This window comes from Dromiciops gliroides, chromosome 2, assembly GCF_019393635.1.
Source record: "Dromiciops gliroides isolate mDroGli1 chromosome 2, mDroGli1.pri, whole genome shotgun sequence".
NCBI classification, from domain to species: domain Eukaryota; kingdom Metazoa; phylum Chordata; class Mammalia; order Microbiotheria; family Microbiotheriidae; genus Dromiciops; species Dromiciops gliroides.
In genome coordinates this window covers 71,252,901-71,279,428 of record NC_057862.1, presented here as the reverse complement: position 1 = coordinate 71,279,428, position 26,528 = coordinate 71,252,901, and the positions used below count along the sequence as shown (strand labels likewise).

General features: G+C 43.3%; 1 protein-coding gene across 4 annotated transcripts in view; it reads left to right on the top strand.

The window, feature by feature from the left end:
• Positions 1-26,528, top strand: part of ARHGAP22 (Rho GTPase activating protein 22) — a 406,983-nt gene that overhangs the window by 197,740 nt on the left and 182,715 nt on the right. Inside the window, exon 1 of one of the 4 annotated variants that reach the window (XM_043980596.1) lies at positions 5,982-6,173. The exons of the other annotated variants lie outside the window; for them this stretch is intronic. Within the exon in view, the coding sequence (XP_043836531.1) occupies positions 6,122-6,173 (52 nt within the window). The 5' untranslated portion in view covers positions 5,982-6,121. Of the gene's footprint in view, positions 1-5,981; positions 6,174-26,528 lie in introns of those variants that run through there. 4 annotated transcript variants of the gene reach the window in all.

Genomic DNA, 26,528 nt, shown 5'->3' with positions numbered 1-26,528 from the left:
AATACTCTGTTCTTCAGACTGGGTGAAATTCTTGTCTTTCCTTTATCTGAGTTTGACCCCTGATGTCAATCTTCAGCTCTTTATTTCCTGGCAACCAGATAACTAAGTAAAAGGTGGTTTTCACAGATAACATTCAGAGAGACCACTAAGCATTCCTATATTGCTGCTTAAATCAGATTCTCACTTGATTCTTACATTTATTTGCTTCTACCACTATAATAAGCTCAATGAAATTGTGTAAGACAGCAACGACACCTGGTCGGTTCCTTGGTGCGACACTGGCTTTAGTTTTACTCTTCTAATGATTACTGGTTGCTGTTGTTTGTCCTTCGTTCTGGAAGAAGACCAGTGACATCAGGAGGGTGATGTCTTGACTTGCAAGTGAATTGGATTTAAGTGAGGCAGGGCTGTGCAGAGTCACCAGCCTCACTCTCTCCTCCAGAGTCCCTGGAGTCCAGGGGAGACACATAGGTCAGGATGACTGGTGATAGCCCCAAGTCATTATAATTATTCTCTTTTTTTTTTTTTTTGTATGAGGCAATTGGGGTTAAGTGACTTGCCCAGGATCACACAGCTAGTAATTGTTAAGGGTCTGAGGCCGCATTTGAACTCAGGTCCTCCTGAATCCAGGGCTAGTGCTCTATCCACTGTGCCACCTAGCTGCCCTTATTATAATTATTCTCAAAAGAAACATGAGATGCGCAAATTTAGAGACATCCCCATCAAGTCTGTCCATACAGACCATTTGTGTCCAATCAACTATTAGAGCCTACCAAGCTCACATTGGGCTGGTCGGCCATAGTGGGACACATTGTACATTGACCCTGATGTTGTGATGTCATTTTGGTCCTCTCCAAGTGCAAAGGACTAACAACAAAACATCCATCTACTTATGTCCTCTCTGATTCCTTGTTATTGAGCTAGAGACGACCCTACCAGCAAACAGGTCTTATCAAAAGGGAAAAGTCTGGATATGGCCCAGCCATGGGTAAATTCTCTATACTGATGAAATCACATGAAACAAAGATGTAGCTTAGAACTATAGCAGGCATGTGTCATGCATTCATTTATTCAGCAAGTTTTTGGGTGTTCGACTGTAAAGTATAAAAAAAGTAAAGGAAGTGGTCCCTGGCTTCAAGGAGTTTACCATGTAGTCAAGCAATGAAGATACATGTACGATGATTAGAAAATAAATGGAGACATATAAAACACTATGTGGGGGGCAGCTAGGTGGCAGAGTGGATAAAGCACCAGCCCTGCATTCAGGAACACCTGAGTTCAAATCCGATCTCAGACACTTGACACTTACTAGCTGTCTGACCTTGGGCAAGTCACTTCACCCTCATTGCCCAACCCAAAACAAACAAACAAAAAAAGAAAACACTATGTTGTATCACAAGTGAGACCTTTCCTTGCTTCCTCCAGCCTGGCTGGGTATACTAGTGCAGGAAAGTTAACTCAACGTTGAACTATTCTCAGACGTTGTATATTCCAAAATACATTTGAACTGTTAAGTGGGGAGCCTGACCCTGTCTAATAGGCTCATTCAAAACCAGCCTGCTCTGTAACTTCCTCTTAGAAAGACAAACTAATGTTACTACAATGGGAGAGCTATGAATTCTTTGCTTTGGAAACGTTATCCCGGGATGTTAAACAGTCAGAAGCTCTCTCACTGCAGATGCTATTTGGGAAGGTCTGAGAGCTGGAATTTGGAATTTCTCAGGCCTCATTAAGCACACTGTGACTAACTGATCTTACTTGGTGCTAAAACTGTTTTTAAATGACTTGGCAGAGAACAAAGTCAGATTTTTATCTATTCTTAGTCTCTCTGCATTCTTTTTATTTCTAAACAAATATATGGTGGGTTTTTTTTTTTTCCTGAGGTCTTTTTGTTGTTGTTTTTACATCACAGTCAATTGGGATATACATCCCCCACTGGTATTGAACCTTCCCTTATAACAAAGGAACAATTAAGCAAAAAACCACTAATATGATAACCAAGACATAAAAGCAGCATGGGATGGTGGATAGATAGCACACTGGGCTTGGAGTCAGCAGAAATGAATTCAAATCCTGTCTAGGTCATTTACTATCTGTGTGACCCAGAACAAGTCACCCAATCTCCCTGAACTTCAATTTCTTCATCTGTAAAATAATCATAGCACTTCATAAACCTGTGATGAGGATTAAATGAGCTCATATATAAGAGGGAGTGTGGTACAGTGAAAAGAATATTGGTTCTGGGGTCAGAGGATCTGAGTTTCAGTCTTTCCAGTCACTTTCTACCTGTGGGACATTAGGCAAGTCATTTAATCTTTCTGGTTTTGGATTTTCTAATTTGTAAAATGAGGGGACCTGATGGCTTCTAAAATCCTTTTGAGCTGTGTTGAATATCCTATGTAACCCAGACTGTCCTGGCCCTTACCACCTAAAGGTAAAGTTAGTTATATTTCATTCCTCCCTCAGGATTCTCTAGTACTCTTTTTTTGGGGGGGGGGCGAGGCAATGGGGATTAAGTGACTTGCCCAGGGTCACACAGCTAGTAAGTGTCAAGTGTCTAAGGCTGGATTTGAACTCAGGTCCTCCTGAATCCAGGGCCAGTGCTTTATCTACTGCGCCACCTAGCTGTCCCCAGGGTTCTTTGGTACTCTTAAGGAGTTTTGGGTGGTATTTCTCTCTAATGACTCTGGCCCCCACTGATGGTGTTCCATTTAGCCACTAACAGTCAGATTAGCTTGTACACAGAAGTATTGACTTCAAAGGTATTACGGTAAACATACAAATTTACTCCTGAATCCTAGAGCTAATCCCCTACTTGCTTTGTACCACCTCAGGGTCTGGGAAGGGGAAGAGAATTAGGTTCAAAGCTTAGTTCAACTCCTATAGAGCACAGTCCCAGTTCCAAGTCCAAAACCCCACCGGAGGCCTGAGACCCAGGCACTCCAACTTCCATGCCAGGCTGGCTGACAACACCATTCCACCTGCAATCCTGGCTCCAAGGTCATCGTGGTTTGAACTCCTGGTCCCTTGGGGTCACTGATAACACCTAGAGACTGAGAAGGACCAACAAAAATAGAAACAAACACCCCCAAGCCCATTTCTTTAAGCTGGAGAAGGAGAAGGGAAAGGAAGTCCTTCCCCTCTCACTGATTCAGTTCATGGTACCCATGCCGTGGTGAACTCTGCCATCTTCACCCTCCAAACGAAGCGGAGAAGAGTGACTGAAAAGAGCAGCAAAAAGAATGTCGGAAAAAAAGGGCAACAGAAAAGACTGACCTGCTCAGTCTCTCCAGTGTTAAAGATACAGGCAGCCAGTCAAAGGAGGTTACAGCTGTTCATATGGTAGAGGAAACAGAGGTCTCCATGTTAGACAATGTGGAAGTGCTCTGAAGGCCATTCAGGTGCACCTCCACATGTTGGGTGAATAGGGCATCGTGCCTAGATAAGTCTGGGTCACACCTATATAATAAACTTTGCCAAACTTAAAGCGATACATAAATAATTGTCAGCTGAAGAATACTGAACTTCAATCAGAGGACTTGTATCCCAGTTCTATCGCTGACTACCTGGGTGATCTTGGGCAAATGACCTGACCAAACTTGGCCACAATGTCCTCCTCTGTGAGAGGAAGTCGGACGCAATGACCTCTTAAGTACCTTTCCACCCCGTATCATTTTGTTTTTTTGGTGAGGCAATGGGGGTTAAGTGACTTGCCCAGGGTCACACAGCTAGTGAGTGTCAAGTATCTGAAACTGGATTTGAATCCAGAGCCGGTGCTTTATCCACTGCGCCACCTAGCTGCCCCCACCCCGTATCATCTTATGATCATTATTGAAAGAGGACCTAGATCAGGCCTTGCAACCAGGAACATCTGGGTTCATGCCCCTCCTCTGACACATACTGGCCATCTGACCCTGGGTCAATCTTTTAACCTCTCAGCACCCACAGGCAACTCTCTAAGGTGGCAAGGTGCAGGGCAGGTGCTGGTCCGGCTTCACTGGGAGCCCTCTACCAGGGATTTCATAACCTTTATTTTTTAAATATACTTACTGTTAAGGGCTAAAATTCTAGCTAGTCTGTCTAAAATATCTAATGAGTGGTCGCCAATAAATTATAAGCTTTAGCAAGAGTTAGACTTTTAAGCATTTATTAAGGAGAATAAGAATTTGGTAAAGAGAGAGAGAAAGGCCTAGATTCCTATCTATTAAAGGGAGAGCACATTTCTAGCTCCGCTCTCCACCCGAGTCCCCAGGAAAGAGCATGCTGAGGCATAAAAACCTCAAATAACAATTAATTCTTTACATTACATAATTGATTTCCTTTGAAATCTTATTTTATGCACTTAAAACCATTAGCCTGAAAAGGGGTCCGTGGGCTTCAACAGATAGCCAAATTGGGGAGGGGGGTCATTCATGCCACAGCAGATGGTAAAGAACCCCTGTTCCATGTTGATAAAATCACAGACATGGTTACAAGTCATTAAGAACCCCCATTCTTCCCTGGTCCCTCCCTCCAAAAGGGGGGAGGTATGTTGTATTATCTGTTGCATTATCTGCAACATTCTTGACTTCTCCTGAAAGGAGGGAGCTATGCTATATTATCTTTACTCTGGGACCAAAAATGCTTATTACAATTACTCCAAGTTTGGCTTCCTTTTAGTATTCTTGACTCCCTCTTTATATTAAAAAAAAACTTCATTTTCATTAACTGAAAATGCTTTGTCAGGATGCTGACCATGCAAGCCTCTCTTTGCACCTTTCATCCTGGGGAGCTGTGACAGAGCAGAAGATGGGCAACAGACCCACTGCTAGTGTATGAAAAGACTTGATTCTGCTTAACAGAGCCTTGGTTTTTTTTTTTCCCTTTCTCTGATTCTTCGGACTTAATACTTGCCGGTGGGCCCTATCAGTTTGGCACCCCAAAGAGAGAGCCTCCTGTGGCCTTTTTCCAGCTTGGGTTCCACTGTCCCTGGAAACTTTACCTAGGACTCCCCACTGTCACCTGTTGCTATCACATCTCTCTCTCAGCATGGGCGGCTTCACTTTCATTTGACAAAAAGGAAGATAAGGGGAAGCAGCGGCATCTCCAACAGACAGGAAATAAATTAAAGAAATTGAGACCACGGGTCAGGTCCACTTTGGGGTCTGAGAGCTGATGGGGATTCATTGCCAAGCGAGCCAATTGGTAAACGTTGCCTCTGCCTGCCATTGTGCTGGGAGGTAAGGGCATTGCAGTCAAAAGGCTCAGGATGGCTCAGTGACCCAGAGGAGTATTTGCTACCGCGGAATTGACCTCTGGGAGAATCTGAGCCTAGGGTGCTTGCTCACCGTATCTGCCCAAAGCAGCAGGAGCTATTGTTTGCTTTGAAGCAGGCCTTTAAAGTGGGGAGGCAGAGAGCAAAGATGAGAGCAAAGATACCTCCTTTCCCTTCTTCTAAGGGCATCGTGCATTAGGTTCAATGGTCTTTTTATGCCCACTTAAGAGTTTACATTCAGAGCCAGTCAGTTCTCCTCTGGCTTCCATAAAGCCCCCTCTTGTGGCCTTCCCCTCCTTCAAAGAGGTGACAATTAATAAGTCCTGGAGGTTTAATAAGCAAGGAAGAGCTAGGGACATGCAGGGAGTCTGGGCTGGGGTTGGGGCCCTGCCAGAGGGGAGCAGATAGGGGCGGAATCCCCAAGGCCACAATCTGCTAGTTCTCAAATTGATTAGCAGGGTCTGTTTGTGTTGGGGATGTTTGCAGAGCTTGGCAGGGAGGGGAGCTGGTCTGCATGCACATCTTGGAGGGTTGGTGAGAGTTGGGAAACAAGCAGGGAAAGCTGTTCAGCCGGGCAGACTGGGCTGCCCCCAGCTGCTGCGGGGCCCGGAGTGGGAGTGGGAGTGGGGGTGGGGTGGGGGTGGAGGTAGGGGTGGGAGCGGAGGGAGGGGGTGGCGATGCTCACCCTGGCCATGGGGCTGGAGCGCTTTGCGGAGCCTGTTGGCAGGCACCCCTTGCAACGCTGCCTTTGGAACTGGGCTCCTGAGGACGGTGCTCCAGTGAGGACGCAGCTCTGCCCGGGGGACCGGCGGAGATGACTCTCTGACCCAAGGCTACTCGGCAGGGGCGCTGCACCTCGGCTCGGCCATGGGACTGTGCTGCTGCAAAGACTGGAAGGGACACCTGCGGGAATCCAAAGGTAACTTCCCTTTCCCCCACGTGGCCCCGCACTGCTCGGGACCTCGGGGCTCGGAGCGCACAGCTTCCCTGCCTCCCTTCCCCTTTGCTGCTTCCAAGAAAGTCTCTGTGCAGCCTCACTCTGCGCATCGCCGTTCCGGGCTTACTCTGGACAGCTGTTTGAACTGTCTCAACTTTGGAGCGCACTCTGTGGGGACTGAGAGTCCTCTAGGACCGGCTGGCGTCTTCCCGCCCCCACCCCCTTCCTCTTATCCTAGAGAGATGTGTGAGAAGGGTCAGTTTGCAGTCTAGACTCGGCGCCTAGGACTGGGGAGCCTTGGGTGCAGTTGGGGTGAAAAGGAAAGATCTTTGTTTCCTTATTACTCAAAATCGCGGACCCAGAACACAAACCTGAGTCACCTCTAAACACACACACGCCTCTATTTCTAGTGATTTCTTTCCTTTTCACTCAAATCCTGGGAACCAGACCCTCAGTCTAAGGTGCCTCTCAACATCTATTCCAAGTTATCTCCGTTCCCTTATCACTCAAACCCCGGAACCTAGAACCCCAACCCTCGGTACCTCCCCCCTCCCCCCTCCCCACCTACTTCAAATTAGCCAAGTCAACACAATTTGGAAAAAAAAAAAAGAATGGGGGAGTGGCCTGGAGCCCTTGGTTTGCTGATCCCACTCAATGGAGGCTTCATTCAGTTTAAAGTGCTTTGTTTTTGGCTCGATCTGCAAGGGGAAAGAGAGGGTCATTTATTTTTCCTCTCCCCATCTTGTCACAAAATTGGAAGAAGGGATCATGACTCAGAGGTTTCCAAAGTCGCCTTTGAACCAATGAGGGAGCTCCATAGGAAATGCAGCAAGGTTGGACGCTGACCAAAGACAGTGGAATATGCTTATGATACTGCATTTTATGATTTCCTGTCTATACTCCTTGGCTTTGAATAGTCTGTTCTCCTACAGACATATGGGGAGTCCTACTTAACCCTTGTTCAGCAGGGCTTCTGGAGTGCTTTAGAAAATGATCCGTTCCCCCCATGTGCTCTTCCAAAAAACAAAGGATGAGCAACAGCAACAACAAACCATAAATCAGAAGGGGCATTTAATATAAATTGATGCAATGTCCCACTTCTGTCAGATCTACAAAAATATCCGCTGAGTCCAAAGTTAAAGGTGGATGGGGGTGGGGGTACTCAGTATAAAAAGCTACTTGAAAGAAGCCCTGTGTTTAATTCATACCAGTTTCATGGGGTGGGGGAGGGGGGGTTGGTGGTATATCTGAACCTTTTAATTAATAGAGGGAACTCCCAGTGTGGGGATTCTATTTCTGGATGCAGACTCCCTCCATATATGCAAATCGGCAATTCTTCCATAAATTAATTGAGTTTTTAGAGAGTTGCTTTGGGGCACGGATGGGTTAAGCAACTTGACCTTGGTCACAGTTTGAGGAGGACTTGAACTCGGGTCTCTCTGATTTCAAGGTCAGCCCTCTATTCATGATATTGTTCTCATGGGAAACTAATCAGAATACCTTCCTTATGGCCAACCATCAGGAGTTGATTTTCAGAGGCACCTGTGGATTTGCATTAAGCCATCTGTATTTTCCCTGGAAGTCACAAGGATTTCCCTAAGTGAGTTGGTGGAGTTATATTCTCCAATCCATTTGCCTTCTGTGACTGGTAGAAGCTTCCAAAACCATCATTCAGATCACATCCATTGGCACAATTTTTTTTTTTGTGAAAACAGGTAGGAAAAGTACCCTGAGTAACAGATGAAGTAGCCTAACATTAAGAGCACATTACTCAAAAAAAAAAAAAAGAGAGAGAGAACATTACTCAGAGGGAGGCAAAAGTGACTCTATTTGTCAGGGATGTGGCAGATCCCATCTTCCCATTTTTAACTGTCTCAAGTCCATCTGTAAGCTAGACTCCTGCTCCAAAGTTAAAGGCAGGTAGGCCCATGAAAAATTACACTAGAAATAAGTCAAACTATTTTTAAGTATTTTGAGGTTTGGAAAAGATAAACAATCTCCCATCCCCCCACCCCCAAGATAGCAGCTGTTCTTCTCACCCTTACATTTGTATCTGGCTCAATTGTTTCGCTTTAAGTTTTATATGAGAATTGTCCTGAAGCAGGCCACCCCTTATTTTGCACGATGCAAAACTGACAAGAATGAATCTACCATCAAACTGACAGGGCAACAGAAAGATATTTTAGTGGTTGTAACCTTAACAGGGCTTAACCTCACTACCTTTGAAATACAAGCCTGATACTTCATCCACTAGTCTTCTGTTCTTTCATTAACTAAGGGAAACACGGTGGGGAGCCCCTGGTATTGTTTCTTTGAAAATCCTCTTGAGGGGGGTGGGGTGGGGAGTATGCTGGCTTAATCACCCTTAACATCACATGCAAAATACCACTTGAGTAGGTGCCCCATTGGGGAGAAATTGATAGGATGCAGGATAACAGGAGCCCTCAATTAATCTTAAAGAAGCAAAAGGCTCAGTAAGTGGAGCTGGGTTTGCATGAGAGTGTTGTAGGCCCCTAAGCTTGACAAATGCACTTGCTTTGAACTCTTTGGATCCTGCCTTTTGGATTTAATTGTTTCCTTGTGCAAGTTTCCAGATGTTTCCATTATTCCTTGAACTATGACAGTAAGGTAAAACCTGAGTGATTGAGAACACAAAAATACCAGGTAACCTTGACTGACAGGAATGTTCTTGATAATGACACCATCTGCATGAGAGGCAGAACTGGGTAGGACAATAGACTTGTAGTTAGGAAGATCTGGGTTCAAATCTTGATTTGGACGTTTAGTAGTTGTATGGGTCCAGGTAAACCACTTAACTTGTATGCCCCTCAGTTATCTTCTCCTGCAGAATGAGGACATTGGATTCCATGGCCTCTACAGCCTCTGCCAGCTCGGAATCTATGATCCCATGATAAATCCCATCGATTTTCAGACTTTGAACAATATCAACCATCTCAGAAGTAAATGAAAAAAAATCTCTGGAAATAAAAGAAAAGTCGGTGTCACAAAGCTTTATTCATTAGGAAAGGCATGTACCAACCCTTAGGTCACTGTCTAGTAGCTCTGTATATCTCATTAAAGTTATAAGGGCATAAGGATGGAGCTACAAAGGACCATCCCCCTCATTTTTGTTCTTTTTTTGTTATTGTTCTTCAGTCATATCAGTCATGTCTGACTCTTGGTGACCCTACTTGGGGTTTTCTTGGCAAAGGTACTGGAGTGGTTTTGCCTTTTCCTTCTCTAGATCATTTTATAGATGGGGAAACTGAGGCAAACAGGGTTAAGTGACTTGCCCAAGGTCTCATAGCCAGTAAGTGTATGAGGCCATATTTGAACTCAGGTCTTCCTGACTCCATCCACTGCCCAACCTAGCTGCCCATGGCCCCTCATTTTACAAATAAGGTAACTGAAGACTAGGAAAGTGAAGTGACTCAGAAAAGCTTCACTATCTGGTTCCCTCTCACACCCACTGACTCTTCCCCAGGATATATCAACTAGTAGATATTATGGTTGGGGCTGGAGAAGAGGGGGAGAGAGGAAGAGCAGGAGGAATTGAGTTCTCATGGCAAGGTTTACAAGGAAGTAACGGTTCACTTTACAGGTATGAGACAAAAACATTACCAGTTACAAAAATATGGCATTACAAGGAGGACCTGAGTTCAAATCGAGCCTCAGACACTTGACACACTAGCTGGGTAAACCCTGGGCAACTCACTTAACCATCATTGCCCTGCAAAAAACATGCCATTACGGGTTCTGGAGCACTTTCTCCTCCGTTCACTCGATCACCCAATCCACAAGCATTTCTCAAGCACTGACTATAAGCGGCTTGGTAGCAGAGTAGATAGAGCCCCTGGCTTGGAGTCAGGAAGATCTGAATTTGAATTCTGCTTTGTTTTCAGTCTCCTTATCTGTAAAAGAGGGCTAATAGCATCAACTTCACTGGACCGCAATGAGGATCAATTGAGATGGCCTGTATTTGCAAGCCTTCACATTCTATGTTATTATATGCTAGGTGCTGCAGAAGACAAAAATGAAATAAACCCTGCCCTCAAGGAACTTACCTTCTCTGAAGGAAGAGGATTTGTACAGATACAGAATAAAGATTTTAATACTAATAGCTAGCCTTTAGAGAAGCACTTCAGAATCTGCGAAATACTTGACACATCTTATTTGATGTTCACAACAACCTGGTGAAGTAGGAGCTATTATTATCCTGTTTTTACAGATAAGTAAACTGAGGCCAAGAGAGATTAAATGACTTGTCCAGGGTCAAAAAGCCAGTAAATATCTGAGACAAGATTGAAACTCAGGTCCTTCTGACTCCAGGTACAGTGAGCTCTCCACCTAGCTGCCGTAAGGTAACTTTGGAAGGAAGGGGAGTAGGTGTTGTGAAGGGAAGGGGAACTGACTGGAAAGACTTCACCTAGAAGGTGGTCCTTTAGCTGAATCTTAAAGGAAATAAGAGCTTCTATGTTGTGGAGGCTAGGAAAAAATACCTACTAGAGGCAGCAAGATAGATCAATGGGTAGAGCATTGGACCTAGAGTACAGTGACCTTGAATTCAAATTCAGTCTCAGGCACTAGCTGTGAGACCCTGGGCAAGTCACTTACCCCTAAAAGAAAGATAATAATAGTACCTACCTCCCAAGGTTGTTGTGAGGATCAATTGAAATAATATTTGTAAAGTACTTAGCATAATGACTGGCTCATACTGGGTTGTTAATGAGTACTTCTTTCTTCCCTTTCTTCCTCTTTTCCTTCCTTTCTTCAGAGCCAGGTGAATACCAGTGTAAATGTGCAGAGCTGGGAAGAGTACCATGTGTGAGAAATAGCCAGTGGCCAAGTGGGGTGGCCTGTAGAGTGAGGGAAAAGCATTCATGTATAATGAGGCTGGAACACTAGATTACCAACATGTTGGGAAAGGCTTTGAAAGCCAATTAGAAGACTTTATATTTTATCTTCACTGTAAAAGGGGCCATAGGAGTGACACTTCATGGGTACCAGTGCAACACTCAAACCATCTCTCTGTTGTCCCTCCTTCGGGCTATAGGACTGGTCCACTTTCTCTTCCCTTCATTCACTCATTCAGGTACTATTGGGACATCACTTTGTTGGGTTGGTGGAGGATGTATTGGACAAGGGAGAGGCTGGAGGCAGGGAATCCAACTGGGAGACTTGGTATTTATTTCCTGGGTGATATCCCTTCTATTAATACTGATATGACAGTTATTGTTCGTTCATTCATTCATTCATTCATTCATTCATTCATTCATTCAGTAAGGACTTATGAATGTTGCTCCTATATTCAAGGTGCTGTTCTAGACAAGAAAGATAAAGACAAAAACATAAGTCCTGGCCTCAAGTACCTTAAATTCCATTTTGATCAGAGGCTATCATCTTTTTTGCCCCAGTGTAGAAGAAATGCACATAAATGAAAATATTAACAACTGACCATTCTATAGCTTTTTAGCGATTAAAAATGTTTTCCACCCATTCTCTCCTACAATAATCTTATGAGATTAGTAGGGAAAGTACTATACTTCCACTTTATAAATTAAGAAACTGTGGCACAAAGTTTAATGACTTGTCCATGATCACCCAAGTACTTAAAATTATAGAAGGAATAAAGGAAGCAATCACATGCATACTCTATGCCAGACACTGAGCTAAGCATTTTACAAATATTATTTCAGTTGAGATACACAAACACTATGGGAGGTAGGTGCTATTATTGGCCCCATTTTCCAGTTGAGGAAACTGAGGCAGACAGAGATTAAGTGATTTGCCGAGGGTCAGACACAGCTAGTAAGTGTTGGAGGTCTCAGGCCAACCCTAATCTTTCTGACTCTCAGCCCAGTGGCTCTATCTACTGTGTCTCCTGGCTGGCTGCCTCGGAAGAGGCAGAGGAAAAATTATTCTTAAGGAAATTAAAAAACTTTTTATTCCCACCTCTTTGATTATACAATGAGACAACATTACCCATAGTCCTTGGGAAAGATAACAGAGACACTCCCGTGAATTGAAGGCAAGTGAGGAAGTAGTAGAGGGGCTAAGCAGAAAGTGAGTGTGTGAGAAGAGCTGACTACTACTAACAGTGGTGTTTATAGAAGTATTCAATGGCACCTCATCCAAGATCATTCTTGTAATAAGCAAAGAGATTAAAGTTGAATTCAGTAAACAGTTGGGTACAACTGCTGACAAATAAAACAAACAGACTCAGTCGAATGGCTTTTGGAAATAATGTTTGGGGAAAAAAATTAATGAAATTTTTATGAAGCTGAAACTCAAATATTCTTATGGGCAGCCAGACCCTAGGCCAAGACATTAGGGGTTTGCCCAAGAATTTTTTGGCAGGGAGGTTGTGGGGGGGGTGAAGAACAGGACGGGGTGTTAATACCTTTTACTATTTTTTTTGCAGGGCATTGGGGGTAAGTGACTTGCCCAGGGTCACACAGCTAGTAAGTGTCAAGTGTCTGAGGCTAGATTTGAACTCAGGTCCTCCTGAATCCAGGGCTGGTGCTTTATCCACTGCACCACCTAGCTGCCCCCGTGTTAATACCTTTTGCAATATTTCAATAGCATTAGGAAAACTGAACTGAGCAGATATATTTAACAAGAGCATTGGTTAAAGTAGGAAGCTATGAGATGGTGCTCCTCCAGGCTTTCAGCAGCTGTTCCTCAGTTAAGATCAGTCCTGTCCCATCCGCCAAAGAAAGTCTTCCCAGAAATAACCTTATTGTAGTCCAGGGTCTTTGTCTTCCTTCCACAAGAAGGTGTCTCCAACTCTCTCTTTTTCTGCCTCCAGCTCTCTTATACGAACACATACATACATAGACACACATGTCCCAAATTTGTCTTAAATTATTGATTTGAGGACATAGCTCATGTTGCTTGCCCCAAGTATGTGTTGTTTATTCCTGGTGCAAAAGTTGCCTGTAACAATTGTGTCACTGAGTAAAAATGACCATACCTAACAGGGTGGAATATATCCCATTTGAGTGGTCCAAACAAAGTGCTATATTCTCAAACATCTGGTACAGATGATTTTTAGGTAGCATATATTTTAGGTGTTAGGAAACATGTTTTAGTTTTCTTTTTTTAGAAGAAAAAAACAAGTTCATACCAGAAATTGAGTATTTTTCTCTTAAGATAGGAAAGAAGAACCAGGGCAGCTAGGTGGCACAGTGGATAAAACACCGGCCCTGGATTCAGGAGGACCTGAGTTCAAATCCAGCCTCAGACACTTGACACATACTAGCTGTGTGACCCTAAGCAAGTCACTTAATTCCCATTGCCCTGCAAAAAAAAAAAAAAAGATATGAAAGAATTTAGAGGGGTTGGAGATGATTAGAGAGGTCTTCTTGCTTTTTGGACACACCATGGGTGATTTTCAACAGGAGGAGGGTCTTAAAAATAACCTGTCTCCTCTTCTTTCTAAGCCTTGCAGGGAACAGTGGTGAGGCAGAGGCCCCGATGAGATCTTCAGTTATCAAAGATATATAAGCATTTTCTCACTAGACTGGACTTAATGAGGTTAGGAAAATGGACTGATATGTTTTAGAAAGACTTGTAGAGAGTAAACACAGGGTCATAAAATGTTAGGCCTATGACCGTTGAAATAGAAAGATTTTTGGACTTAACTCTCAGTTTATCAGAAAATCCAACTAACTAGATGACCCCTCCTTTACCCCCACTCCATTTCTAGCTAGTAAAACTTCTACTATAAAAAGGCCATGTAGAAACCGACTTAGCGTGGAAGCTTGGGAAATACCCAAGCTCATTAGTGAACAGTACTATGAAGCTTAAAAATAGTGTTTTCTACTTACATTTTCTTTGTCCTGAAAATTCCAGAGAGGTTCACTACAGAAAACAGACCAATGAGGTTCAGGGAAAAACCATCACCCCTAACAGGGACCCAGAAGCCATGACCTGCTCTTGAGATCTGCACAACCTCAGTTTCTATTCTCCACTTTTCCCACGCTTCCTTACTTCCTGTTCTCAGCTGAAATGGAGTCGGAAGGGGTATTTCCAAGGATGCTTCTGGGCGAAGGGCAGTGATCCCATATAGTCTAAATAGGCAGTGTGTTTGCATAAAATAATTGCTTTTGTGGCTCTGAATCCCACTAACAATAATGTGTTGTACATTGGAGTTCATCAGATCATAGATTTGTAGATGGAAGACCATTTAGTCCAGAGATTCTTGGCTTATTTTTGTGCTGTGGACCCCTTTTGGCAAGCAATCTCAGGACAATATTTCTCAAAGCATAAAATAAAATACACAGGATTACAAAAGAAACCAACTAAAATGAAATACAATTCTCACAATATTTTTTTTTTTTTGCAGGGCAATGGGGGTTAAGTGACTTGCCCAGGGTCACACAGCTAGTAAGTGTCAAGTGTCTGAGGACGGATTTGAACTCAGGTACTCCTGAATCCAGGGCCAGTGCTTTATCCACTGTACCACCTAACTGCCCCCTACAATATTTTTAAAAAATAAGTTTATGGGCCCCAGGTTAAGAATCTGTGATAATCCAACCCTTCATTTTATGGATAAAGAAAGTTAGGCTTAGTAGGGTTAACTGACCAGCCAAATGTGATGTGCACTAATTAAGTGTTGACTTTTTTTTGGTGGGGCAATGAGGGTTAAGTGACTTGCCCAGGGTCACACAGCTAGTAAGTGTCAAGTGTCTGAGGCCAGATTTGAACTCAGGTCCTCCTGAATCCAGGGCCAGTGCTTTATCCACTGCACCACCTAGCTACCCCTAATTAAGTATTAAGGATGGAATTCAAACCCAGGTATTTCTGACTCTTCATCTAGCTCTTTATCCATTAAACCATGTTATCTCATTTGATCTTCACACCAATCCTGTAAGGTAGATTGTACCATTTTCCAGATGAGGACGGAGAAGCTAATTACTTGTCTGAAGCCATTCTAGGGCAAAGGGCGTATATTGTCATAGGAAGGTTATAGAGGCCAGGCAACAGAGTCCAGGTTCTTCTTAAAGGACTTTTCTTATAATTTTGTAATTCACTTTTAGACTGTGTTTTTGAATATAATTCTATTAAATCCCATCTGTTAAGTGCCTACAATGTGGAAGTCAGTCAGTCAGTCAGTCAATAAACATTTATTAAGCACTTAGTCTATGCCAGCACTGTGCTAAAACAGTAGAGATAGCAGAGACAAAAAAAAAAAAAAAAAGAAACAGTCCCTGCCCTCAAGGGGATTACAGTCTACTGTGAAGATACAAGAAACATAAAATTAGTAAATACAAAGTACCTAAGATTTCAAGAAGGGGACTGGAGAAGTAACTCAAACAGGTTTCTAAAAATTGAGGTGAGTCAGACTGTTTAATTGATTTAAGGATGCATTTTTCTCTGCTTTGACCATCATAAACAGTTAAAAGGCTATGCATCTCAGCACAGCCTGACTTAGTGTTGGGAAAGAGTTCTTTTGGTTTTTATAAACCAACTTGTAAGCCATCATTGGTTTCACCATGTTGGCACATCAGCTGGGAACAGAGTTTATTGGTCTGGGGTCAGGGGTAGGGACTGGATCCCTGGGCAAACAGCTACTCATTCCTCCTTTTTAAAAAAAATACTAAACATTTTTATTTAAACTTTTGAGTTCCAAATTCTATCGCTCCTTCCCTTCCTACCCTCCCTGCTCCCTAAGGTGATAAGCAATCAGATATAGGTTATACAGGTATGATTATGTAAAACATTACCATATTAGTCATTTTGTATAAGAAAACTTGAATAAAAGGGGGAAAAGTGAAAGAAAGTGAAAAATAGCATGCTTCAGTGTGTGTTCGATCAATATTGGTTCTTTCTTTGGAGGTGGATAGTATGCTTCATCATTAGTCCTTTGGTCATTCCTCCTTAATGGAAATCAGCGTTTTTAGCTACTCCCTTGACTATCTCTGACCAAAGTTTGTAGTTGGAGCAAAATACCATCAACATGTGGTATAAATAGTATCAGCAAAGGGAGGTAGGAAAAAGCATATGGGCTAATCCTTGGGATGTCAGTAGAAGGCCAACAACATGGGATGAGAAAGGTGAATGGGCATAGGAAAACCTCTCCCTGATTCACTAGATGGGTTTTCTGTTTTGACTATTCTTGCCATTTGCTATGCTATGTTATTTCCATGCTGCAGAAGGACTGAAGTGCCCGAGGTAAAATCCTAGTCTCCTTGGCCTAGTTATAGCTCTGCCTCCAAGCTCCCTTTTAGGCTTGTGACTGATCTGAGATTTCTTCTAGGCACTGAGAGAATATAGAAATCCATGTTGGGACAAAGTATAGATATCTCTGCCTCTGGTTTGTGGGCATTGGCGTATTTCTTCCTGAAATGATTTGAATGGCAGCCAGATGTGCTGAAAAGTGCCTGGGATGAAAAGTGTCAGAAGCCATGGGCTCAGATTTCAGCTCCCCCACTTCTTGATTCCTCTGAGCCCCAGTATCCACAACTATGAAACTGGGGCAATATTTGCATTAACTTTTCCAAAAGGTTCTTTTAAGGAAAGTGCTTTGTGAATGTGAGTTGTTAAGAACATATGAGATTCTGAAAAGCTAATCCTTACATGATTAATTATAAGGGGGCTTCATATTAATTATAAGTGTTTGCATTAATTAGAAATTTTTGTACTCATTACAAGTGGACCATTATTCAATAATCTCAACTCCCCAGTTAATCAGTATTCCAATATCTCAAGTTGGTTGGGTAATAATACTAATGATAGCTGATAATTAAACAGTGCTTTTCAATTTTAAAAAATGCTTTATATACATAAACTTGTTTTAACCTCATAAACAAACCCAGGAGGTGGATGCTACAAGTTTTATTCTCCACATTTTCATTTTAATCTCTAAACCTGAAGTTTAGAGATTTAGTTACTAAATTGGTAACAAAGCTCTAAGTGTCAGAGACAGGACTGGTTAGGGGCCTCAGAAGGACAGGAGCCAGTATTCTCACCAAGATGTTTCCTCATTCTGCTAATTAATGTGCATAAAGTTTCCATTGGGCTGGGCACAATTTGAAGGCAAGTAGGTCTAGTCTTAATTAAGCATGATTTTCATGTTAGTCTGTAGGGATCTTGGCCTTGATGTTCTCTGCTGACTGGTCTGAGCGGTATCTCATTCTAGTTAGAAAACTGCCTTTACTAATAGCAAAACAAAACAACACCCCCCCAAAAAAACCCACTTTAGCATCCATCTGCCATTGGATCATCAGGAGAGTAAGGAAAAACCCAGGCAGAGATGATGAGTATAGAAAGTATGTAATACCTCTAGGGGCAGAAACAGGTGGGTCATAGATGAGCATGAGACGTGGGGGATGGAACAATGGGAAGAAAGCCAGATTTGAGCTTTGGCTGAGTCCTTGCTTCTATGTATGCCTCATTTTCCTCATCTTTAAAATAAGAGGGTTGGATTGGATGCCTTACTATGTCCATTCTAGCTCCGATATCACCAACTGTGTTCTCGCCTAGCTTTCAACCTATAGTCAGGGGAACCAATGTGCGTTTTAATTCTTAAGAGATATTTCATTCAGAAGGTGAGTCCTGATGGCTCAGTGCCCCAGCAGAAGGCTCCTCCAATTAGCCTCATGCTATGGGGAAAGCAGAGACTTGTGAAAGACTCCTTGGAGAGAGAGATGGCTGACCCAGAAGAGATAGTGAAATGTTGTTGTCTCTGTCGACCCATCCCTTCCTTCTCACTCTCTGCTCCTCCAGAAGGTTGGAAAGGCCCTGCCTTCGAGGGCTCTGCTCAGCTCAGAGTTTGGAGAAGCCTCCGAATGCCTTCCTTGCAGCCCCCCTCCCCAAACTATCCCTCAAGAAACAGATCAAAGACAGGTCTGTAGTTGTTGATGATGTGAAGGAAATCCCTACTTAAGGTCAGGGTTAGCCTAGATCATTTCCAGTACTGGGTGTGCCTTTGAACTCTGGAGGTCTGAAGATTTAGCACGACTATCCGATATCAGGCGTATACTTGAGGGGGGCTGAGTTTCAAAACCTGGAATGCTGGAGGCTGATTTCCTAGAAATGTTTGGGGGTCAGACTTCAGTCATCTCTGAGTATTGTCAGTTGAATCCCATTACTTTAGAGCCACTATCTATTATTTACCTATGGTAGGAGATAAGGGATAACAGACTTGGGGAGAAGGGGGTGCCCTCAATTAAGGTGCCCCTGAAGCAGCAAACACATCAGCCTAGGAGCTAGGTGGAGGTCTTGGGTATAATGTTTTATTCACTTCCTTTTAATTTTCATAGGTCCATTTTTTAAAAGCATAATCTTGAGGATGTCTATACAGTGGTAGTAACAGCTGTCTGGAAGCTCTCTCCAGGAATTTGAACCAAAGCAAACATTAACCTTTGTCCTCGTTCATGCTAAGCTTCAGTAATATAAATAGGGTAGGAAAGGAACATCAATCTTTGGGGGTCTGGTGAGCACTCATATTTTCCTGGCCCCTCTCTCTTTAACTAAAATGGATGGGCTGCCGTGTAGAAAGAGGCAGTCTTTGGTTGGCCTCCTGGATAATAGGTTCTCTGGAAGGTAGAGAACTGTGGGCCCACTCAAGAGCCCATTCACATGCATCAGACTTGACAATAGGATTGGAATGTCCGTGCTGGCCCTTTGAGAACTGGAGTGAATGGCCCCACGACTGACTTTCATAAATGAGCTAAGCAAAAGGGGGCGGGTTTAAAAATGTATCATTTAAACTCATAGATGAATGAGTAGAGAAACACTGGCACTGTGTCCCAAGCATTGTGAGGAGTACTTCAAATGCAAAAAGAAGTCTCTGCTCTCAGAAAACTAACTGGGAGGCAAAGGGGAACAAAAGCCCTAAATTGCAGGATGGATAGAAAGACCCAGAGGTTCTTGGGGGGTAGATTAACAGGTCAGATGGCAGTACCTGTGGGTCTGGACAGCATAATGGCAGGGTGAGTAGCCCAGAAGGCTTTAGCACATGTGATAGGTCTGGTGGTCTTCCATCTCACTGGAGGGACTGTATTTGGTGTATTTGGTGACTCATCTCAACCAAGCAGATGCATAGCTCTTCCCATTCAGATGCTCTTATGATGTCTGAATGGCTCCGGGTCAGGGCCCCTGAAGCTATTAAGTCCAACTCTCTTGCTCAAGCCCAGGGGGTGAAGGAGTGGGGGGTGGGGCACAGTAAGTGATTTGCTCAAGGTCTCAGGTTTAAAAGGATGGGATCTGATGGGATTTGAATCTAGATCCTCGGACTCCCACACACACTGTCTGGTCTGTTTCATTTGCTTTACTAAGTTCCGCCTTCCACCTTCCACGAGTCATCACCATCACAAGAAATGAACCTCCAAGTCTACCCACCTCTATGTTTCCACCATTCCCACCTACAGGAGGCCATGGTGAGTGGTCCTTGCCCTCTACAGTCTTATAGTCTAAAGACTGACAACCCTGAGGACACCACTGGGAAGGAATATAAAGAACATACAGGAAACAGGATAAAGATAGAAGCAGCAGGCAGCGAGGTGGAGCAGTGGGCAGAGCTCCAGGCCTGAGTCAGGAAGACTCATCTTCCTGAGATCACAAATCTGCCCTCAGATAATTACTAACTGTGTGACCCTGGGTAAGTCACTTAACCCTGTTTGCCTCAGTTTCCTCATGAGTAAAATGAACCACACCAGAATCTTTGCCAAGAAAACCCCAAATGGGGTCATAAAGAGTCAGACACGACTGAAACAAATGGACAGCATATGAATCCTGTGGGCTTTCTGAAACTTTCCACCAGAAATTTAAGGAAAAAATGACTTTTCCACTTACTTTTTTCTGAAATGTGAATATGGTTGAAAAACAAGCATAGGCAAGGAGGGACACTGAGCTCCAGACCCCTCCATCTCCAAATGCTTCCTTGACACCCCCACATAGAAGTCTCATCTTTCTCTCCAATTCAGCGTGTTCACAGCTAACAGCTTTCCTGGGTTTTCCTTCCACACCTTCTTCTCCTTCTGACTTTAGCATTTCTCTCAGGGGAACCACCCAGTCTTTCACAATTGAAGCCTTGGAATTAGCTTTGCTCCTTCTCTTGATTTTTCATAATCCAGTAAGTTACCCTGTCTCTCATATCCAGCCCTTCTTCTCCATTCCCACTGATTTCCCACCTCCAAACTGTTGCACAGTCCCTCTGCCTAGACAGCCTGCCTCCCCTTCTCTGTCCTCTAGGAAACTTCATAGGCTCATCCATCAAAGGACCATACATCCAGAGCAAGAAAGGGCATTTCTAATCCATTAATTCCCATTAACAGATGAGGGAAGTGAAGACCCATGATGTGACTTTTCATGGTCACACGGCTATTTAATGGCAGAAGTGCACGTATGCCTTCTGCTTTCTCTAATTCCCAAACCAATGTTCTTTTTTGTGGAACCACAATATCTCTTCCATTTTGCCATGACTTCCTTGATTCCCTGTAGTAACTGATGCTTACTCAATGCATTGTTTGTAACTCTCAAAAACATTTAACATGTAATGTTATCTGTATCTGGACCAGGAGGGTGGTGCAATGGATAGCGTGCCAAAACTGAAGTCAGGAAGACCTGAGTTCAAATCCAGCCTCAGGCACTAGCTGTGTGACCTTGGGCAAGTCACTTAACCCCGTTTGCCTCCTTGGAGAAAGAAATGGCAAACCACTGGAGTATCTTTTTTACCAAGAAAACCCCAAATGGGGTCACAAAGAGTCAGACACAACTGGAACAACTGAACAAGATCAAGATTATCTGTATCTATATTGGTTCCTTATCCCTTCACTCCTGGAGTTACAAACTCCTAGAGGGTTAAGGAGTATGTTTTGTTTAAGCTTTGTCTCTCCACAGCAGCATGCTCAGCATGTGATAGGAACTTAATAATATTATTTATTTCTGGTGTTATGTTGAGTTCCTTGATTCCCCTGTTTCCCAGAGGACTAGCAGCCATTTCCCCTGAGACCAACAAAGCATTTAATTTTGCCCTTTTCTAAATGCATTTGAGATGCTTATGTGACTTTAGGAGGGTTATTGCACTTGGAATCAGAAAGACCTATAGGTTGTGATCCTGCCTCCGGCATGACTTGGTGTGTGACTGTGGGTAGATCTCTTGTGCCCTCTGTGCCAGAGCTTCTCTTATCTGTAAAATCAGGGTTTCCTGGGATCATAGATTTAGAACTGGAAGGGACTTCAGTGGTTGCTTAGTCCAAAGCCCCCGCTTTTGCAGGTGGGGAGAATGTGCACCAGAGAGAGTGGACTAATACCTGTAGTATCTGCCTCATGAGATTTATCCTGGGGCTCGAATGGGATGAAAACACGCATCGACTGCTTGGCAGACCTCTGTTATTTTGCATCATTGAAATCTGTGTACAGCTTATAGCATCATAAAGTCAGAGTTGGAAGAGACCTTAGTGGTCAGCGAGTCCAGCCCTTTCATTTTATAGATGAGGACACAGAGGCCTAGATCAGGGTAGTGACATGGATTTGAACCCAGGCCTCCCTGACTCCAAGTACACAGTGACATCTACTATACCACACTATCTTCTGTCCTGCTTTCTAGACTGTAAAGTCTGTGAAGGTGCAGTAGATTGAGCACTGGCTCTGAAGTTGGGATGACATAAGTACAAATCTCACCCCAGACACTTACTAACTGGGTGACCCTGAGCAAGTCACTTAATCCCAATTGCCTTAAACATCTGGGGCCTTCTCCAGTCGTCCTGATGTATATCTTGACACTGGATCCAGATGATTCTGGAGGAGAGAGTAATGTTAGTGAGCTTGCACAGTTATCCCTCACTCAAATCCAATTCACTGCAAGTCATGACATCACCCCAGTGTCATGGTCCCCTTTGAGAAGAAAGGATTAACAACAACAGCCTAGTGTTCTCCATTTAGTAGTGGGCCCTTTGAACCATAGACCTGTAGCTGAAAGGATCCTTACGGATTACTGGGTCCCACCCTCTCGTTTGGCAGATGAAAGACAGGTGATGTAAGTTAACCTAGATCATTCACATGGCTCAGCTGAGCCAGAATTCAAACTCAGACCCTCTAATTCCAAATTCAGAAACAAGTACTGATCAGATAGCAGAACTAGCCTTTGTACTCCAGGTCTTGGATGCCAAATCCAGGGGCCTTGCAGAGCAGAAAGAGTGCCGTATACCTGTGAAAGGTGCTAGAAGCATTCACTGGCTACGAAAGATAGGGGGACTCTGCAGGACAGGAATAATTTCTATAAATATATGTCACACTTAGTGGAAATACCTCATACAAGAGACTGCCCACACTTCTTTGCTAGGCTATTTTTGGCCCAATTGGGATGAGAAAAGAGCTGAATTTCACATTTTAATACTAAAAGAAAAAAATGCATGTCTCCTATTTTTATCATACAAGCCAGTCATTTCTAAACCTTCGTTCTAACCACAGTCAAGGATGCCTCCAATTAGCAATATTCTCAAAACAAAATGACTTTGAACTTGAAATGCTGACTACACACCACCCAGTACTTTGGGGTGAAGGGACCAGAGGTTGTCTAATTTTGAAAAAAGAGCCTATAGCAGTGTGCTCCATCTCCAGAATATTTATGAAGCATAATCAGATTTCATATTAGTAATAATTGACATTTATAAGACATTTTAAGACTAGCCAACTGCTTTTTACATTTATAGGGTATCCCAAAAGTCTTGGCACATCTTTAAGCTATTAAAGCATGGGATACCCATTTTATTTTCATTTGCTTTTTACAGCCACCCAATGAGATAAGCACCAGATGTATCATTATCCCATTTCACAAGTGGGGACACTGAGGTGCAGAGATTTGCCCTATAGTCTCACAAGTGGTTGATGGTATAATTCAAACTCAGTCCACTCCTGGCTCCAGGCCTAGCTCTCTTTCCACTACTCCATGGTAGTATCTCTTTGGGCACCAACTCTTTCCTCCTTCACTGTGAGTCTGTACTTGAGGCCCAGTTGTGAGGAAGAAGACATTGGGAAGCCAAAGATGCTTGTGAACTCTGTGGTTTCACGGGGGCCTAACCCAACCTTCAGCCTCTTGCAGGCCAAATATTACATCTGCCACTCACATTTGGAAAAGTCATTTTTTTTCCTTTTTGGGTATTTTTGATGAATGTGACTGGTTGATTGTTTGAGGTCAAAGCTCAAACAGTCTCTGCAAACAGACTCCACTGTCTCTTTGGCTCAAGAACTACATGAAGGGGGTGGGTCAAGGATATCTTTATTTTGCTGGGTTAAGTGACCCTTTGCTGAGAAAACAACAAAATGAGAGAAATAAGTGAAGCCCTGAACTGGCCAAACATTCCAGACCCCCACTGTCCCAGGAGAAATGGGTACACTCAGGTAGGAAGACAGAAATTAAGAGGCAGAGTGAAATCCAAATGGTTGCTTATTCCCAGCAAAATGGAAATAAGGCTGGATTTGAGATCAGAGTTTCTGGGTTGGTTCCAACTTCTGCTATTTATTTTCTATGGGAAAGTCACTTAAACTCTCTTAGCCTTGGCTTTTTCTCATCAATATAAAGAGGGGACTGGACTCTACCCCTGAGGTCTCTCCTCGTTCTAATTCTGTGGTCCTGTAAGGGTGATGATCCTTTGAGAGTTCTTGGCAATTTTTGAGTGTCCTAGACCCCTTTTATAGTCTGTTAAAGCCTATGGACCCCCTCTTGCAATGATGGTTTTAAATGTATAAAATAAAATATGTAGGATTACAAAGGAAACTAATTGTATTGAAATAAAAATGGAGGGTTTTTTTTCCCTATCCAAACTCATGAACCATCTGAAATATATCCATGGACTTCTCAGGTTAAAAATCTCTGCTTTAGAATATGGCTAATTAGGGATTTTTTTTGTCAGTAGCCTCCCTTGTTGCATGATATAAGGGAAACTTTAAGAAGCTGATGGTAAAAGAGTACCCGTGAACATTGGCATTTACCTTAACTTTATAAACAAAAGCACCTGGGGGGATCACGGTGCCAATAAACCAACAAATAATGTGCCAGCCCCCTAGCTAAGGCCTGGACAAAGACCAGCATAAAAAACCGTCTGCCCTCAAGGATCTTTCATTCTTTTATACATTTAGGCACATACCAAATACATCCAATGTCACAAAGTCTGGGGAAGCATTGAAGGAGATTTAGCACTGGGAGCTGGAGGGAGGTTGGGAAAGATTTCATATAGGAGCTGGTGTGTGTTTGAACTAAGCTATGAAGGAAATTAGGGATTTAAGAGGTAGAGGTGTAGAGGGAATGGCATCTGAGATGGCCTGTGGATAGGCCTGGAGATGGGAGATCTAGCGGTTTATAGGAAGAACAGCAAGGCCCATCCCTTGGTGGATCAACTTATTATAGTTCATGGACCATTGGCCTTGGGTTCAGAAAACCTGAAGTCCCAACCAGTCATAATGTGAAAAGACTCAAGTAGAAGGACCTGAGTTTTGGTTCTGCTCCTGCTGCCAACCAGCTCCACGACCCTGAATGATTTACTTTCCCTTGGTGGGCCTCAGTTTTCTTAGCTGTACAGTGGATTACTTGATCTCTCAGATCTTTTCCTTCTCTAAGAAACTGAAGGTTCCAATGGCCCCTTCTAGTGGCTGTGGATCCTCAGCATGGTTTGCACCCATAGAAGTTACTAGATATTTTTTTAAAGTCAGGTGGTTAATAACTATGGTACAAAGGGAATGTTAAGAGACTAAAAGGCATCCATGCAGCCTAGAGATGTATTTTGTCAGTGGGGCAGCTGACAAATCTGCCTCTCTCTGGGAGGGAGAGTGAGGACATATGGTCACTGTAGCTGAATCTACCATATTTAGACCCAGCAGTTTGATGACCCTTGACAACCCTTCCCCTCCTCCCACCCATGACAAACATAGGTTCCGTGGCCCAGAGATGACCTGGCTTTATTGGTGGTTATGTTTAACCTGCACACAGGTAGAGTCAACACCTGAAGGCTCCCCAGGGTACTAATCACCTTTTAGCGGAGCCAGCCGGCAGAGGGACAGTGGAGGGCTGATGTCTGGGTCAGGCCAGTGGGTCAACAAATTGTCTGTTAGGAAGAGCTGCATGCTGCATGGAAACCACCAGCTGTCTGGTGGCTGAGCCGGATCTCAGAATGCAGGGAATCTGGTGTCTGAGACTTCTTGCCTCCAGTAATTTCTCAGTCATTGGTGTAACTGCTTTTTCTTAAAGATTGCCAGACGCTATCCCCTCAATCAGTCAACGGCATTGATTAAAGGACTTACTATGTGCCAGGCATTCATGAGGCAAACACAAATTTCCAGAGCCCCTGCCTCTGAAGAGTTTATATTCTATGCAAAGGCCACTAGGGGGTGAGCATTCAAAGAAAACCAGTCCATCCAAGCAAAGTCTTTGTGTAATATTAATAAATGTAGGCTTAAACTAATAAGTTATTAAAATAAAATTAACATGACTATATCAGTAGCTCACAATAAAGTAGTGCTTTAAAACTTCATGCTTTTCTTCCCACAAACCTATAAGGTAGATTGTGTTATTATTAAAGGTATTATATAAGGTAGAATGTGTTATTATTAGAAACTGAGGCCCATCAAGGTGGCAGTGACTTGCCCAAGGTAATACAAGCAGGCAAGTAGTAAAGATTGAGCTCAAAGCCAGGACTTTTGGCTCCAGGTGTGGTGCCTCATCTTGGCTGCCTTTTGCCACCTGGGTTACCCTCCAGCCTATCAAAATCCTTGCAGAATGGTGGTGCCCAGGACTGCACATGATATTGCAGAGATGGTTTGACCAGGACAAAGTGCAGCAACATTATCCTCTCCTTATTCCTGGAAGCCATCTCTCTTATACTGTTGGCGTATTGAGTCTGTACTCCACTAAGACCCCCCAAATCTCTTTCCAAGCAAACCATCTAACTATTGCCTCTGTTACCTTATATCTGTGAAGTTGATTCTTTGAATACAAGTATATTTACCCGAGCCCCAGTGTTCTAGGCTGCCAAGGTCATTTTTTAATTCCCTGCATTAACTGTCTTTCTCAACTTTGTGTCACCTGCACATTTAATATACATATTTTACTATATGCTCCTTTATCCATGTCATTGATAAAAATGTTTTCACAAAAAGAACAAGGCAAAGCACTTAATCCCTAGGACCCCTCAGAGAAGACTTCTTCCATAATTGACATCAGATCTTTGATAATTTACCCTTGAGAGATGTCCCAGATGCCTAAAGGTTAAGTGACTTGCCCAGAGTCATGCAGCTAGTAAGTTTGAGGGGCTAGATTTGAACCTGGGTCTTTCTGATTCTGAGTACAGCAGTCTGCCTTATACTTAGATGTCTGTCAGGGACTATATAAATGAA